The following is a 17,471-nucleotide window of genomic DNA, read 5'->3' on the forward strand; positions in this document are numbered from 1 at the left end:
TCCAGCGAGTGACATGGGAGCAACAAGGGGCAGTGGCTACCTGAGTCCCTTGGGGCTGGCCCCATTCCCAGCTGTACTTGAGGTTTGCAGTGCACTGAGCCCAGACGTGCCTGGGAAACACATAAGCTGCCTCAGGATTTACTCACTGTTCCCAGCTAAGCTCAGAGCTGTGGCTAACTGGTGCCTGGCTGCAGGGAAGGGGGTGGGTGCAGGATGGGCTGCATCTCCCCAAAGCCTGCCAAACCTCTGAGGGCCGTGCACCCCACATTTGGGGGTGAGGGGGAAGGGGCAGGCACCCTAGACCATTGCTACACTAAGGTTTGGCTACACTATCTTGATCTCTGGCCAAAGCCCGGCAGCAATGCCAAGCTAACATTATAAATCCTGCTCTGGAAATGCACTTTTCAGCAGGACAGTGATTTGCCAACAACATCTCGGCCCTCCTCTCTGTCTGTCCCCTGAGCCTGCTGGATGGCAGTGAAAACCATGGGGAGCAGGAAAAGGGACAGTGCCAGCCCTGGCCAGGCTGAAGGATGGGAAGGTTGCCTGTCTCTGCTAAAGACACAATCCATGGCACACAGACACTGAGAAAGCAACCCAGGCTCTGGGAACACCCACACCCCCACTTTAATGCCAGCCCCAAGGTGGCTGGAGGCAGCTCAGAGCAGAGGGATGCGGGATGGCTCCCAGAGGCGCCGGGCCAAGTCGTAGGCCTGCTGGACCACGAGTTCGGAGGGGATGATGCCCAGGTGCACGGTCAGCAGCTCATAGCACTTCACTACCTCTGCCTGGTGGTTCTTGCTGTAATAACGCAGCAACTTCCTGGGGAGGAGAAGACAAGGGCTTGCCAGGTACAGTGCACACAGGCAACCCCTTTCTAACAACCTTCCCTCTATAAAGCACTTTGCAAGGACACAGCAAAACCATGGCACCAGGCTGGGAGATGGGCCCGTGCAACTCCAGTGACACCACAACACTGGCATCCTGGCATCACTCACAGGGACTCGTGTGCCATCACAGCTTTGAGCCCTGCTGCCAAACCACAGGGCTGGCAACTGCTCACCTGTAGTAGTCTCCTGCAAGCATCCCAATAGGAGCAGAATCATCAGAAAGGACTGGTACCTCCATCACCTCCAGCTTGTAGCCCTGGGGAGAAATGACAGCAGAATGCAGGAGCTGGGATGGGACCACCGAGCAGTCAGAGCTGGCTAGGCCTACAGCCCTGCTCCCTGCCCCAGGGAAAGAGGGCTCAGCCCCTTCCTGGCTCCACATACCATCTCATTCTCAAACCAGAGGAAGTAGGAGCAGCAGTAGTCGCCATCCTGCAGCACCAGTGTTGTATAGCCCTTCTGTAGGTATCGCCGGGCCAGTGTGATCAGGGACCAGACCTGGGGCACAAGGGGCACCTGAAACCTGAGCAGAAACCCCTCCAATTTCCACCCTCTTCTGCGGTTCCCATCCCATGAGCAGTACCTTTTTCTTGATGAAGGTGGCCAGGGGACCCTTGCCCAGCTCTGAGCTGGACTTCTCTGTCACACTGAGTGATGGTGCCATCATTTGTCCAGCTGTGCGGTCCACATAGATGAAGTGCACCAGACCAGGGAAGTCCTCCAGGTATGTGGGATGGGTTAAGGGTGTCCAACAACTTTGGTGCTCTTCCAGGACAGCCCCTGAGCCTCGGGGAAACCACCTTTGCCCATTAAATTCCTCCCCTTGATCCCAGTGCCGGTGGACAGGGTCCTACTCCCACATCTGCTACCCCCTTAGGGACACCCCCTTGCTAGGCTGGGTCCCCAGCTGCAGAGATGGGTATGACACCATGGTGATATTGCGCCTGCTCTTCACCAGTAGGAAGTCCCGCCAGTCCAGCAGCTTCTCCCTGCAGAGAAGAGGCACGGTGAGAGGCCAGGACCCACAAGCCACAGCACAGCTGGGTGTGTGGCAGCCCCCCGGCAATGCTGACCATCCCCATGCACTCACCTCATCAATTTCTGAGCACGGTCCCGCAGCCCTTGGGACAGGCTGTGGCCAGCAGAGGTCAGGAAGAGCTGGCGGTACACAGAGCAGAGCTGCCGCTTCACATTGGCCACTGACTGCAGCAGCCTGAGCCAGGGGACACAGCGCTGAGTTTGGACACTGGGTCCCCAGCACTGCAGAGACAGCTGGGCTGGTCCCCAGGCTGGGAAAGGTCCCTGCCTGTCCCAGAGACTTTCCCTGGCTTCCCCCTACTCACTCTAGGGAACTCCCAGGCTCACTCCGTGAAAAGATCTTGTTCTTGAAGTCCAGCCAGGTGTTCTGCAACTAGAAAGAGACAGGACTGTGTCAGGCTGTGGAGAAAACAGGACAGGGTCCTCATGTTCCCACTCCCACCTGGATGTCCTGTCCGCTCAGCTTCTTCACAAATTTGTCCATGCGCTGCCGCAGCTCAGCGAGGAATGGGTAGGAGCGTGCGACTCCCACCTCTGGTCCCTCTTCCAGCTTCTTCTCCAGCACCAAGAAACCATCCAGCAGTTGGTACAAGGTGATGGCCACCTGGGTCATGGGGCCCTGTCAAGGAAAGGAGAGGTGTGTCAGGCAGGACTCGGGCCCACATAGCTTCCCTCACCTCAGAGGCAGCTCACCTTGGTCAGTAGCACAAGGGAGATGCCTGGCCAGAGCTGGAGGCAGTGCATGGTGTGTGGCAGCAAGGGGCAGTAACCTTCCCGCAGGCTGGCATCCAGAAAGATCCTTCTGGGGTTTGAAGCTTCAGGGACCAGAGGCCCCAAAGTCTGGAGCAAGTCCTCTGCCATCTGGGAAGACAGGGGAGATACTCAGTCCTCTGTGGGGATGAGACAGCTCACACCAAGAATGCTCTGTAGGGATGCAGCATTGCCTTGAATGCTGCAACCAGGCAAGACAGAACCAAAAGAGCTGGAGGGACCACGTAGGAAAAGATCAGCAGTGAGGAAAGTGCCCAGGGACCCCAAAGGAGTGGCAGAGAAGACTGTTGCAAAGACAAAGGTTGCAAATGCCTTAAACGGTGGCCAGTGTTTGCTTGCAGTGTGTGAGGTGTTGCAGCATCCATCAGGGAAGCAGCCCAGAAAGCCCAATGGCAGCAGAGGGAGACACGGGACTGCTCTGAGGCAGCCCCGCTCCCTCTCTCCTGACAGCTCGTTGTAAGCAACACCTCAGAGAAGGAGATCAGAGCTGTCACAATTATGCACAACATGGGGGATGCAGAGCACCCACAACTGCAGCACAGCAAGAGATGAGTGACGAGGACCAGAAGCTGCAAAGGGCACCGGGACAGGCTGGTGAGGTGTGGAGCTGGGAGGTGTTGCAGAACTCTGTGCTCACCTGGACATCTGCAGCATCCACTTCCCCGATGCTCAGCATCTCAGCACCCTCTGACCAGCTCTCGCTGCCTGCAGAGAACATGGCAGGGCACCCTTCCAACCCCCTCAGAGCCCTGGGGCCTCAGCAGGGTTGGGGGTGTGGGGCACAGCTGCTGCCCAGCTGGGCACTCACCTGTACTATGCTGGCCTGGCGAGGGCTCAGGTGTGTAGTACACCTCAGGCACAGAGAGATCATCTGTGTCCTGCCAGCAAAAACAAATGGGCCAGCGATAGCAGCGATACAGGCAGCCCTCCCAGCAATCCCACCCTGCAACTCCTGATATCAAGGACTCACTTGGTCATCTGAGTCCTTCTCTGCAGCTCCATGGGAGCCAGAGCCACTCACAGGAATGCTCTCACTTCTCTTGGGTCCCTGAGGGAGAACATTCCCTGCTGTGGCCTTTCAAAAAGAGAGAAAAAACCCCTAAGCCTCAGCTGTCAAGGTATCACCCCATGGGAGCACCCTGACTTGCTGTACTCCCAATCCTGCTCTGGAGCACCTGTGGGCCAAGCTCCTCCTCAGCACTCTGGCTGGGGTACAGGTCCTGAACCAGGAGGATGAGGACAAGCAGGTCGGCAGGGCGAATGGAGCTAGCGTTGCGGCTGCAGGCCAGAGAAGGAACAGGTCAGCTGGTAGGACAAATGGCTGCCCTGGGGAGGGTGGTGGGGCTGGGCACACCTGGAGTAGAAGGCCAGCAGCTTGGTGTGTACCAGGAGGAAGGCATGGCCCACTTCATCCCCGCCACGCTCAGGGCTGGCGTTGATGTACTGTACCACTTGTCGCTCCAGGAACTCGATGCACTGCTCACACAGCTGAGGATGGATCAGCCGCTCCACGGCCTGAGGTGCAGGAGGAGGGTAGGCTGCTGAGCTCCCTCAGCCCAGCCTTGCAGTCCTAGGGGCAGGTCTGAGCTTCCATTGCTCTAGGGAGCTGCCCTAAAGTCCCCAGCCTACTGCCTTTTCCCACATCCTGGGACTCCACGCAGCCTCCCACCCCTGGAACACTCCAAAAGTGAGGGACAGCCCAGAGCATTGGTACCTCCACTGCAAAGCTCTGGTCCTCCTCCCGCAGGTGGCTGTAGGTCTCCAGCAGGCCCCGCAGCAGGCTCCACACGCGCTCCCGCTGCTCCGAATCAGCCGGCCGCAGCCTGCAGCCGTCACAAGAGTGTGAACTCATAGGTGGCTGTCACCTCCCTGCGTGGGACGGACACACCAAAACCCAGCTCCCCGCGTGGGACGGACACACCAAAACCCAGCTGCAGCCCAGCAGGCAGGGGGTCCTGCTGCAAAGGGAGGGTCCCAGCTGGAGACACCCACTCCCACCCCCCGGTGCTGCATGAAGGCAGCTCAGGGCAGCCATCCAAGCAACCCGACATGCCACCCTGTGCCGGTGGCTGTGCCTGCTCACTCCTTGCGAATGAGGTGCGAGTCGAGCGTGACGAGGCCACAGTGAGTCTCCACCAAGCGCCGCAGCACGAAGAGCGTCCGGCGCAGGTCGTCCTCGCTCTGCGTCCCGTCGCCGTTCACTGCGATGTACAGGCAGTCCCCGAACTGCAACCGGCAGCGGGGTCAAGCGGGGGCCGGCCAGGAGTCCCTGGTCCCCGGTGTCGGTCCTACCATGTGCAGGACGTGGAGGTGCCGCCCGCCCTCGGTGGCGAAGCACGTATAGGTATCGGAGAGCTTCTCCAGCAGCGCGGCGCAGGAAATGATGAGGGGGGCGAAGAGGGTGTTGAGGCTGTCCTCCAGCGCCGGGCCCTGCGCCACACTCTCCCGGTCAGCGCCCACGTGCGACCGCGCACCCCATGCTCTCTTCCCCGCACCCGCGCCGCCCCGTCCCGCCCCACCTGCCCGGCGTGGGACGACCGTAGCCGGCGGAGGAAGGCGGCATCGGCCCAGTAGAAGAGCAGCTCGGCCGCGGTGCTGGCGATCAGGACGCAGCGCATGGCCCACGGCCGGGGGAACACCAGGATCGGGACACCGGGACCGGGCGGCTCCACCGGCTCCACCCGCCCCGCGCCGCTTCCTGCTCCGCCGCGCGTGACCGCCGCGCCCACGCGCGCAGCGCCCCCGGCGGCTCGGCGCGGCACCGCACCGTGTGACAGCGGCACCGCACCGTGTGACAGCGGCTCCGCACCGTGTGACAGCGGCACCGCACCGTGTGACAGCGGCTCCGCACCGTGTGACAGCGGCTCCGCACCGTGTGACAGCGGCACCGCACCGTGTGACCACCGCACCGCACCGTGTGACAGCGGCTCCGCACCGTGTGACAGCGGCACCGCACCGCGTGACAGCGGCTCCGCACCGTGTGACAGCGGCACCGCACCGTGTGACAGCGGCTCCGCACCGTGTGACAGCGGCACCGCACCGTGTGACAGCGGCTCCGCACCGCGTGACAGCGGCTCCGCACCGTGTGACAGCGGCACCGCACCGTGTGACCACCGCACCGCTTGACCGCCGCACCGCACCGTGTGACAGCGGCACCGCACCGCTCCCGCCCGCCCGGCTCCGCCCGGCCCGGCCCACGGCGGACAGAAGACGCCGGCGCGGTTGAGAGCCCAACTTTATTACACCTCCGGTAGCGCCTGGGCGCGTCGCAGCTGCTCCTTCCTGCCCGCGACACCGCCACTCTCCCGGGCAGGACACGCTCCCGGCCCGCCGCTCCGCCCCTCTCCGCTCCGGGATGTATAATTTAATTATCAACATTTCCCGCCGCGGAGCTCCAGCTCGCCCGCCCGGGGCGGGCCCGGCGCGCCCTCCCCTCCCCTGCCCCGCCCCGCCCCGCCCGGTGCATCCCCGGCGGGCCAGGCCGGCTGGCGGCATCCCGGCGGCAGTAGAGGGAGCTGCTTCCATGCGCTTGCTGCACCGGAGCACTGCCCGCCTGCGGGGAGGGGGTCCGTCTGCTGCAGGGGTCATCCCGAGGGGCAGCGGGACCAGGGGGTCGGGGAAGGTGTTCGTCCCGGGATATACCGGGGCTCAGCACCCCAGCCCTCCCTGCAGCCAGTGGGCACCAGGGCCCGGGTGCTTCTCGCAGCTCACAGGACGGAGGATGGCAGGACCTGCAAATTGGCTGTGGCTCTGCTCTGGCGGGATGGTGGCCAGGGCATGTGGAGCTCTGCGGTCACAGGGCAGGGTGGTCCCAAGGTGGAGGACATCCTGGGGGTGAGGATGAGGGCATGGCGTGGAGCTGCCCAACACGGCCCCACGGCGAGGCTGCGTGGGCTGCCAAGGAGGCAGCGTGACCTGGGCAGTGCACAGGGGCAGGAGCGGGGCTGGCCAGTCCGTTGTGGCCGCAGGCTATCGGTACCGACAGGCCAGCGCGTTCACATTCTTCACCACGTAGAAGCTCATAGTCAGCGGGGGGATGACGAGGGTGCGGCCGGCCCGCAGCGGGCGAGGCTTCAGCTCGGGGAGAGTCCCGTCATCCACCATGGCCAGCGGCTGCCCGTTGAGCTGGACCGACCTGTGGGACCAGGAGAGGGTCAGCGCAGTGGCACTGAGTATGGGACAGTGGTGGCAGTCCCAGCCACCAGCATCAAACTCACTTGGAGTGGAGCCCGTCCTTGCCATAGGGCTGCAACAGGTACTGGTGGACAATCTTATCCCGCAGCGTCCCTGCCAGCTTGATTTTCTTCCGGGAGCGATGCAGGTTGATGATGTAAAGGGTAATGGATCCCCGGACATAGTTGTGACTGCAAGGGGGAGAGTGGGAGATGAGGGCTGCACTGCCATGTCCTCAGGGAGCATTGCCTCCAAGAAGGGGCTTGGGGGATCTCTGTAAGAACTGGCCTCGTGCAGGCATCCCGATTCGCTATCCTGCTGCCCCTTCTCAGGGAGATGCCACCTTCCCATCATGAAGCCTGATTCTGAGGTGGCACCTTTCAAGCCCCCCTCTTCAGGCAGCAGTGACATGGCACAAGAGGACACTGCCACCGTGTCCAGACTGGAGGTGGCCAAGGACAGAGTGTCAGTCCCAGGACGGCCCCTGCCCCCCCCTCCCACAACATTGCAAGGAGGAGGCTGAGAACGGAGGGGAGCTCTGTGCATGAGTGGCGTCTGCCCCTGCCACCCCAGGCACCTGACAGACAGGTCCAGACACTGATCCTCTGTCCCTGCCTAATCAGGCAGCCCCAAACAAAGGCTATAAAGCACTTTGCACCTGTCAGTTACTAGACAAGGTTTCCTACCGAGCTGGAGGCATGTTGAAAGCATCTGGACTGTGTAAAGAAACAGTCTCTCCTCCTCCACAATAGCAACTTGTGTCCGCGGAGGAGGTGGCCGCTCCCCCGGCTCGCTGAGGTGCTTTCAAAGACCTTATCAGCGAAACAATAACCAGGCCAGGCTCCCCGGCAGCGCGGCCTGGCGGGTAACCCGACCGAGCGGGGCCCCTCGTGTGAAATCCACTCCCTTGATCTCTGCTGCCCAGGCTGCCCGGCCGCCACTGCACCGGTCCCAGCCGGCCCTGTTCCCAGGCACGGGCTTGCCACGACTTTCATCGGAGGCATCGCCATTCCTGCACTCTCCCTTCACTGTGACAGTGGCCAGAGCAGGACCCGAGTGGATATCCTGGGAAGCCAACCTGCCCCAGCATGTCCTTGTTGGCCCCCATCTCCTGGGGGTACCACGTATCCCACCCTCTAACCCTCAGCCTTGCTTCACTTACTTGTGGTAGCTGGTGCAGTGGGCATAAATCCGGAGCTTGTCGCGAATGACTCTGCCGGGCCGGGGTTTCCTCTGGAGACCGGCCACGTGGATCGCCAGCACCTTGGGACCAATGAGGCGCTTGTAAAGCAGGGACAGCCAGTAGTCCTGGGGGGCAGAGGGGACAGTCAGCAGCACAACAGCCCCCCCTACTCACAGAGAGCGTGGGTAGGAAAGGCTGGCTCCCCTGCTTGCAGCCTAGCAAAATTATGGCTGTTCGGGAGAAAATGTTGTGTGTCAGATGTCTGCTTTGGGATGAGGCTTTTTAGTGCAGTCCAAGCCATAATGGCATGGATGTTTCCAGGAAAGAGATTCAGGGAGGAATACATTGCCCATGCTGAGAGACATGGATACTCTCTAAAGGAGCTCAGATCTTGGCTGGGTTGCAGAGCATGGGGAGCAGCATGAGCACCATCGCACACACCCATGGACCAACACTTAGCCATGCTGTGGATCTGCACACCAGCTCCAGCTGATGCACACAGGGTGGTAATGTCTCTGGAGCAGGCTCTTCCTCCACTCTCTACACAGAGCTGGAGCACATCAGAACTTCCCCTGCTCTTTGTCTCTATTCATGGCACACTGGCTTTTGGGACTGCTGAGGGTACTCAGCTTCCCAGAGCCATTTCTCCCATTTTAAAGCCTCCTGAGGAGCATGGGGAAGCCAAGCTCAAGAAAGAGGAAATGCTTAGACCCTACACACATGCATAAGTGATGCAGCCTTAATTACGTCAGCACACACTACTTTTTTCCGCAGGGCACGGCCTCGCACGGCACGCAGGATGGGCCCCAAGCCCCAGGGAGGGAGGTGAGGCTGTGTGGTGACGGAGACCGCTGCCGGCAGGGCCCCCCACTCATCCGCTGCAGGAGCTGGGAGGTGTGTGGTAAATGAAGCAGGGTTGTGGGAAGGGAAAGGGCAGGCTCAGGCCCTCGCCTGCTGTTCTGCAGGATGGGGCTCTGGCCCCGCTGCTGCTCCAGGCACACCAGGTGATGCTGGGGAGATGGAGCCTCTCACCCTGCTTCTCTGAGTGCTGCCTGTAGGTGCTGAGGCACCTTCACACACATGAGCACTCTGGATAAACACCCTCTGAACAGCCCAGACTGGATATCCTAGAAGGGCCATGTGCCCCAGGGCAGTTGGGATGATCTCCCCTCCCCGATGGCACTGTCAAACGTTCAGCAGTGATGGTCACACTAGCACCAGGGGCTGTGCTCTGCCTGCCAGGGCTGACCTGCACAGTGAGGAGGAAATGAGTACTGAAAAAGCACCTTGTGGCTCTGCACAGTGCCTGAGAAGGGCAAGGAAAGCCCTGCATGGTCAGGATAGTGTGATGAAGGGATCTTGCATCCCAGGAGGGCATGTGGTTGGGAATGGGGTCTCCAGGCCCCCAGGATGCAGGGCAGAATGGGCAGGTGGAAGTGCAGATATCTCACATAGACTGAGTTTTCCATCCTGTGCGTGGGGAGCCCTCCCACAGCCCCCGATTAACATGCATTTTGGGTAAAGGGGTCAGCAGCATATAAAACCGACCAGTGGGGCACCAGTGACCAGCACAAGGCGAAAACCCACCAGCCATATTGGACTGCCAGCCCCGTGCTCTTTCCAGTTCAGCAGAAGCTGATCTGTTCCATCAGCATTTAGCTGGTCTGGCAAAGAGAGATCCAGACACACTTCTCACTTTCTGGGCAAGATTTTGGCATAATGCTGGAGGAAAAGCCACCTTCTGTTCTCCTCTTGCTACTCCCAGCCAAAACCACGGGGCTTTGCACCACACCAGCCTGGTAACTGCTTCCTCTGGAAACTCTGGGCTCCAAAGGAGATGTGAGTGTGAAGGGAGAGGCTCATGTAGCCTGAGACAGCTCAGCCACAAGGCTAAAGCTTGTGAGGGAGAACGAGCTGCATTTGCTCAACGCAGCTTATGTGTGCTGTCAATGAGGCCATGCCTCTGTCCCTGACTGCTGGCTGGGCTGCTCTACAGACTGAGGATGTCCCTGCCTGCACCAAGCTTCTGTGGGAAGCAGTGCCAGCCTGTGCTGCTCAGGCTCACAGCAGGCAGGAGAAACAGTACTGCTGCGTCTCTGGCAAGCCACCCTGATTAGCAGTCATTAGATGAGTAACTGCTTGAGTTTGCAAAGACAAAGAAGACAAAGAAAAGCACAGACTTCAGTGTTCAGCCCCATGATCACACGCTAAAATTAAGTTTTGTGTCCTGAGCTACCTGTCAGCTCAGGCTTTTAGGTCTTCTCTAGAAGCCCTTCGGGGGTTTCTCATCTCCGTATTTCCACTGATGAGATGCTGCTTTTACCCACAAGTTACAGGAGTGATAGAGACCAGACCCTCAGTGTCTGCCCTCAGACACAGAATTTCCATGTGGATCTCATGAGCTGCTCTGCAGGGGGTTCTCAATGGTCTTGCCTCCATGGAGCTTGCTCCTGGGACCAGCAGCTCCAGCCTCCAGCTGAGCACCCACCACTCTGGGCTGGGTGTTCCCCAGGGATTTGCTGCTTTGACATCAGTGTCCCTCCACTCTTCAAGGCAGCAGCAAGGTTTGTAATGTGGGGGTCCTGGGAGCCTGCCCAGCCCCATGACCTGCCCCAGCTGCTGCTAAATTTCACATCTCAGCACATGCTCTTCCCAAGGATTCTCTGAATAGCCCTGAAGAGCTGGGAGCATTGAGCCCCTAGCTCCTGCCATGATGGTTCATGGGCAGAGCTGTGCCATTCAGCATCTCCCAAGCTCGGCACAAGGACAGATGATTGTCTCTCCTAAAAGTGTTGGCTATGTTTTGTGAGCTTCTGGCCCACCTAAGGGTACACAGCTTTTCTGAGAAAAGCCATGCAGGTGCCATGGGATGGGTAGGAGAGTCAGCAGTGATTTAGGGTGAGCTGTTCTGCAGAGTATGAGGTGATCACAGCTGAGTGTGCAGTATTTCAGCACAGTCAGTGCCTCCAGGGCAGTGCAGAGACCACTGTGTCCCTCCAATATCTGCAGGAGGTAAGCGGAGAGCAGAGCAGTGCTTTTACCTCGCCTTGCTGGCAAAGCTAGCTACAAAGTCTCACTTTCAAGGATGTGAAAATACCAAAGGCAGTTCAAAGGAGGGCTAAAAAATTGACCCGGGGTTGAAAAGGGAGTTGTCAGCACTGGCCTCAAGGCATTTGAGCCCTGCAGCTTTTCGTGTCATCGCAACCCCCCCCCACTTGTGTGAGGGGCCAAAATCATGTTATTTGCAATAAATTACCAGGACCTGGTGACATCGAGCACTTGGATAATGAATTACACACACGCACCTAGCATGACTGAAACCATCCTGCTGAGGGCAGACACTTTCCCTAGCTGGGCTGGTGCTCCAGAGCTGCTCCTTCCACTGGCATGAGTGAACCCCAGCTAAAATCACACCAGGGCTGCTGGGCTTCCTAGAGCTACCAGCTCCTGTTCAAATGGGACCAGCTTGGGAAATAGTTGCTCTTGAAACCCACCTGCAACCAGGGCAGCTTTTCTGCTGACCAGTGACCTCTTCCTCAGCCCCAACAGCAGCTGGCACCCGCTCCCATGTGGCATGCTCTGTGCAAGCAAGTTCCCCAGGCTGGCAGTGCCCAGATGTGCAGTGTGGTGCTGGACATCCTGTCAGGGGCAGCCTCAGCAATGTCCAGGGAGACAGGTTGCTCCAACCAGTGCAACTGCAGAAAGGATTTGTCTTTTGGAGTCATAGAAAACTCTTGTTGTGAGGGCTGGGCCAGCAATACAGGTATAGCAGTAGAGGAGGGATAGCAGAGAAGAATCTGGTTTGTTATTAGTACCAAGGGAATCGATGGATCTTTCATGGTTTAATTACTTTGCAGACCCATCAAGCAGTACTGCAGGTGAGGAGCACCTGAAGGCAGAGCTTTCCTGTGCCTCAGGAGGTCTCCTGTCTGGGACCCCTGGTTTGTGGGCAGGAGGGGAGCTTGTGTTGAGTGAGCTGATGTGCAGAGCTCAGGGACCCTCATCTTCTGAGCCCCATGGGGCCAGTGAAGATGTATAAGCTTTCTATTAGAGAGGGAAAACCCAGAGGGTCCTACTTGATGTCTTTGCACAGTTTACTTCATTGCAGAAGTTTTAGAGACTTCAGCTTTTGGAAACAAGGTTGATTAGGCAGACACTGAGGCAGAACTATTAGCCAGACCCTCCTGTCTGTAGAGCCATCAGGAGAAGTGCAGGAGTTATCCCCATGCTCTCTCCTAGAGACAACAAAGCAGCTCTGCTGCCCACCTGAATTTGTTCAGCTCTGTGCTCTCCACGTGTGAGAAGATGTTTCCATAACCAGAAAACCAGAGTAAAAGAGCCATAGCCCTTCAGTCTCCTGGGAACTGTAACCAGCAAAGGCAGCTGAATTTCAAACGAGTAGGCTGTGAGCCCATGGTGCACAACCTCCTCTTGCTGGGGCTGCCAGGGTATGGCTTTATGGCATCAGCTGGCTGCTGCTCACCATATTCCACTTTTTATTGCTTCTTCCTGCTTCTGAAGCTGTCCAAGTTCTTCCCCTGTGCCTTATGCACACTCGAGTTTCAATAGCCTGTTACAGAGAGCTCCAGTCCTGCACCTTCATCTGCATTTTTCCACAGTCCAAGCAACCTGTGTGGAGATAAGGGCTGGCTGGTCTGAACACCACAGGACAGAGAGCTTTGCTCTTTCATCCCTTTGTTGAGCCTGATGGCTTGTTTTTGACAAAAGCATCCTACAGAAAAATAGTGATTGTAGTTGTGAAGACTTGGAGGGATGGAGAAGCTGACATTTTCCAGGGAGCCTGTTCCAGCAGTTACATATCCACACTGTTAACAATCCCATTCCTTATTTTTGTCTTGAATTTGTCTGGCTTCAGCTTCCAACCAGTGGTTTTGTTCTTTCTTTTTCCACTAGATTAAAGAGATTCTCAGCATCCAAAGCTTTCTCCCTGTGGAGGTCCTTACATCCTGTTCAAGCCATAGCTGCTTGTTCCTCCAGCAAGGCTGGATAACGTTGCTTTTAACATTATCCCTGAGTTTTATGTGCTTCTTAAGTGGGAGTTCAAGTTTTTCTCAGCCAAGCCCTTTGCAAGGTCCTGTGACAAGTTGAGTGGGGCAGAGTCTCATCCCGAAGGGAACAACATTTTCTGAAGTCAAAATTTCCAGCTTCAGACACTAATGTTGTCTTCATGAGCTCTCATGTCCCCTCTCAAAGATGCAATCTGTTTGCTGTTTTGTGTGTGTCCCCTCTTGTATGGAGGTTGTGTAGAAGTGAGCAATCTCCTACAACATTTGCTCCTGTACTGGGAAGTCTGTGAGTGAGCACCACAGGGGACACTCCAGAGACAGTCCAAGAATGGGGAACAAGGCTCCTTCTAGCCCCAAACAAGGGGGCTTCAAGTGGACTGGCCTGCCAGAGGCAGCAGCAGGGGAGGAGGAGGCAGCACGCAGAGATGCTGCAGCAAAGGGACCCCTTGCCTCTCCCCTCTGCTCTGCCCCTGCTGGGCAGGACACACCTTTGCTTTGATCCAGACACCTCCGCCCATGAAAGGAACGGCCGATGCTGACCAATCCCTTTTTTTGCTGAGGCCACATCCCTGCAGGTGCCCCACCACCAGCCCTCTGAAGCTGCTGACGTCTCTGCCTGGGCATCTGTTGCTTTCGCTGTGCTGATCCTCTTCCTTCCTGCTCTAACGGCTGCAAACATTTCATCTCACACCACTCTTTCCTGCATTGCCTTATGCCTTTACATCTTCCTGCAGCTTTCTCCTCAAGCAAGGGGTCTTCAGCAAAATTCCTACTGTGGGAGTGGCAGCCACAGGAATTGCTGCCAGGCATCAGTGGCACTGAGGGGACAGCCTGCCAGGAAACGGGAAAGTGCTGAGTAGGACGTGACCCCTGCCTACTGCCCATCACAGCCTGCCTCCAGCCAGTGGCCTCCCCATCTTCTTGGGATCTGAGCAGATGGAGGAACAGCCAAATCTCTCTTTTGTCATCACCTCTCCCTAACAGGGTCCAGGCGATGCAGGCTACAGGAAGGGAGCGGAGTTGCCAGATCAGAGGGCTTGGAAACCAAATGCAATTTTTCTGTTTCCTGTTCTTCCAGAACACCAATCTACTCTGGGAATGGTCTTTCTGTCCCACCTCATTCACTGCCCTGGGTTGGCTCTGTGACCAAGCTAGGCAGGTTTAGCACTAGCATGGTGCCTCTGGGAGATGTGAGCCGTGGCTGTGTCCATCCTTCCAAGACCAAGCTGCTGCTGCCGGTCCCAGATGGATTTTGTTTCTGCCCCAGACTCCGCTGCAGGAGGAACAGTCCTGCTCCAGCTCTGCACATGTCTTGCAGCTCCAGTGGGTGGGTGCCAGAGCTGCTAGCCTGGCTTTGATCCATTTGAGAGTCCATGCATATGCACTTCAGAGACCTTTTTTCTTGTGCACCAAGAGGGAAAGGCCCTTTAACCCACTGTGACAGCAAGCAGAGTTTAGCTGCTTTAAATCTGTCTCCTCACTCACGGATACAACGATCCTCAGAGCAAACCTGGAACTCCTGGAAGGAGAGAGGGTGCAGAAAGCAGACAATGCCTCAGTCCTTGAGACATGATAGAAAGGACAAGGCGCTGGAGTGGATGCTCTGCTCAAACCTGCTCCAGGCAGTTGTGCCAAGGATCGCTGGAAGACTTCCACAGGGCACCATTTCCACTCTGCCCTTCAGCAGACCATGCTTTAGCTTGACATCTCATGGGAGAGCTTTTCCCCCATGCACACCTGAACTGCCCGGGATTTCATCCCTCCCATCCGTGGCCAGAGCAAACGTCCTCTAACAACAGTTCCTGCCAATCCTTGCCTCTCCCACCCTTTCCCTGTCTGCAGGCATCACTCCCACCAGAGTCAGTGCTCTAGCGTGCAGGGCAGATGGGGGTGTCAGACGCCCGCGCAGCAGATTTATCGTCGTCAGGAACAGCTTCCGTGTGTGTGTGCAAGCTCCATTGAACCTGCTCCCTCTCCCCACCCTCTGTCGCTCCCAGACTTGGGACCGTGCTTCTGCCTGCATGGCACGCTGCAGTCCGACCTGAGCACCCTCTCCTAGACAGTGACCTGGAGCCGAGGGTTCCCGCGGGGGAAGAGCAGCCACAGTCCTGCTTTGGTGCTCGGCCGGCTGTGTGCCCAGCGTGGTGACAGTGGTGGACGTGCAGACGGGCGGGTGCAGCAGCAGGGCTGAATTCCGCTGGCCCCCGGGGTGGGCATGGGCATGGGCACAGGAGGGCGAGGACCCAGCCCCCGCAGCCCTGGCCAGGCGAGGACCCCTTCGGGTGCAGCGCAGGGGCCGACCGGGGAGACGGCTGGGACCTTCAGCTGCAATTAGCAGCGCCTCCTGCCAAGCCAGCTCAGCTAATGAGCGCACCGGGGAGCGTGTACGTGCAGCAGGCGGGAGCATGGCCGGGACCCGCTCCCGCTGCTGGTACCTCACCGGAGGGCCCCTTACCTCCTTGGACCCGGAAACTGGGAGGGCCCAACCCATTCCCTAATGCGGAGGTGCTCGGGACAGGTCAGACAGACCTAATACGAGCCCAGGGTCCTCCCTCCTCCAGGACAGACAGTAACGTTCTTTCCCACTGAGTTCTCAGTGCCTTTGGGCAAAGCCAAGGAGGTGAAAAATCACCCGCAGCATCCAAGCATCTGATCACAGCACCACTGGGCACAGACCTTCGCACTGCTGTGATGCTTTCTCAAGGACACCATCAATTCACAGGCAATATCGTATTGTCTTCTACCACCACAGCTGAGCAGGCAGCCCCTGCTGTCGATTCACCCTTGATCCCTCCGGGACTTTCTTGTCCTGCATATGAATCTTATATGCAGAAAAGAACTTTAAGTGTCTACCAAACTCAGTATCTCACCGCCCATAGTCCTTAGAGGAAGGTCCATGAGGAGCCACAGGAAATGGAAGTCTGGTTTTCAGCTTTGGCTTTTCCATGGGGTTTGTGTTCCTCAAGCCCTGCCTAGAAATATGCCCAAGTTTTTTCTCTTCATAGATATAACCTTACAGCATTGTACATTAAAGGAGCAGAAATCAATACCAAGGATGGATAAAAAAGAGATGAGTACCACGTGGAAGAGCACTGAAAAACGTCTTTAACATTCTGTAAGAATCTGAAGAGAAATCTCACGTCTGCCTGGGGTGAAATAAATGTATTGCTTCCCTCTGGACTGTTTCAGAGAGATATTAAGGAAAGAGAGATAGAGTATGTACCTTGCATGCCTGAAATGATCCTAGAGGTACTATATGCCAGATCAGCATTTCAAAGGCACTGCCCCGTGACGAGCAAATATTAGTGCTGCTCCTGCCCTCCTTCCCTCCACTCCTTACTCCCACACATATGCAGGTTTAAGTGCAGGCAGGCAGACTGATGTACCTGCAAAAGGCTTCATTTGAAGGGCTTCTCTGACTATTATACAGCTGACTGCTCCAATCACTCAGGAAGAAAAAGCACTCCAACCATACATGAAAATGTTATCTCAAAAATAACAAGGCAGTAAAACACTTGAGCTCAAAGGGAGAGTGGACAGGCAATTCTGGCAACCAGGATGGGCACTCAAGCTGCCCTTCCATGGGTGAAGGACCTGGAGGGGCACACAAGGACCATGTCTCTTGCAAGACGTTTCAAAAGTCACAAGATGCCGTTTAGCTCATGAGTCAGCTGTGTATGGGAAGCCCAGCAGAGATGTGAGCACCTTCCTAATTTCACTGCGAAGCTTCAGTGCCTGTTGTCCACACTGCTGCCACCTGAGAGCATCCTCTTATTGGACAAGCAGGCATCAGCAGGGGCAGGGAGGAGAAGGAGGTGCAAAGACTGCTATGGGGAGCCCAGGCCTGGCTCCCAGCTCCCTGAGGAGCTGCCAGCTGGAGCTGTGATTGATGCCGCGGCGGTGCAGCCCTTCTCTCAGCAGGCAGCTGAGAGCTGCCTCACGCCCAGCCGGCGTGCGGAAACCTCTTTGTCATGGAAGCTAACGAGCAGATTGTATTTCACAGCGCCGCGGCCCCGCACAGGTACAGCCAGCGGCTTTTATCTTCTGATAGCTCCCACGGGAAAAGAGCAGCCGCCATCCCGCGGAGCAGGTCACCGCCCGGTCTTGATGGGCTTTACGGTGTTTGCAGCTTTTTAAAACCCTTTGTCTGTTTTCACCTGTCTGTGGCTCTTTTATAGCACAGGAGTGGAGGGAAAGGGGTTGTGGAAGCACCTGCCAGAGTTTGTGCAGGAGCACAGTGATGGGATGTGGGATCGCTGCTGAAGAACATGGGAGTGAGGAAACAATCATGACAGCAATTGGCACCTCACTTATTGGGAGACTTATCTTTAAAACAACCGCAAAATCCAAGTTAAAGACTTCCATTGTGTTTAACAGCCTGGGGTTTAT

The 17,471-nt window shown here is 57.3% G+C and overlaps 2 protein-coding genes across 4 annotated transcripts in view; both read right to left on the reverse strand.

The window, feature by feature from the left end:
* Positions 1 to 585: 585 nt before the first annotated feature.
* On the reverse strand, positions 586 to 5,387 carry HPS1 (HPS1 biogenesis of lysosomal organelles complex 3 subunit 1). 2 transcript variants are annotated; one of them, XM_053949723.1, is made up of 18 exons: positions 5,219 to 5,387; positions 4,992 to 5,129; positions 4,783 to 4,925; positions 4,414 to 4,522; positions 4,054 to 4,214; positions 3,875 to 3,977; positions 3,670 to 3,774; positions 3,508 to 3,577; positions 3,337 to 3,404; positions 2,622 to 2,789; positions 2,371 to 2,547; positions 2,234 to 2,301; positions 1,981 to 2,103; positions 1,809 to 1,879; positions 1,474 to 1,613; positions 1,275 to 1,388; positions 1,064 to 1,146; positions 586 to 822 (listed from the first exon to the last, which is right to left on the reverse strand). In XM_053949723.1, the coding sequence occupies exons 1-18, from the start codon at positions 5,315 to 5,317 to the stop codon at positions 660 to 662; spliced, it is 2,103 nt and encodes a 700-aa protein (XP_053805698.1). In that variant the 5' UTR covers positions 5,318 to 5,387; the 3' UTR covers positions 586 to 659. The 2 variants fall into 2 exon arrangements, with proteins under 2 accessions (XP_053805698.1, XP_053805699.1); XM_053949724.1 differs by lacking the exons at positions 4,992 to 5,129; positions 5,219 to 5,387 and having other exon boundaries at positions 4,414 to 4,568; positions 4,783 to 4,871.
* Positions 5,388 to 5,918: 531 nt separating this feature from the next.
* Positions 5,919 to 17,471, reverse strand: part of HPSE2 (heparanase 2 (inactive)) — a 107,173-nt gene continuing 95,620 nt past the window's right edge. For both annotated transcript variants that reach the window (XM_053948965.1, XM_053948966.1), the window contains 3 exons: positions 8,035 to 8,180; positions 6,917 to 7,063; positions 5,919 to 6,834 (listed from right to left, as the gene is read on the reverse strand). In XM_053948965.1, coding sequence (XP_053804940.1) covers positions 6,669 to 6,834; positions 6,917 to 7,063; positions 8,035 to 8,180 — 459 coding nt within the window. In that variant the 3' untranslated portion in view covers positions 5,919 to 6,668. The remainder of the gene's footprint in view (positions 6,835 to 6,916; positions 7,064 to 8,034; positions 8,181 to 17,471) is intronic.

Source organism: Vidua chalybeata, chromosome 8 (genome assembly GCF_026979565.1).
Source record: "Vidua chalybeata isolate OUT-0048 chromosome 8, bVidCha1 merged haplotype, whole genome shotgun sequence".
Taxonomy (NCBI): Eukaryota; Metazoa; Chordata; class Aves; order Passeriformes; family Viduidae; genus Vidua; species Vidua chalybeata.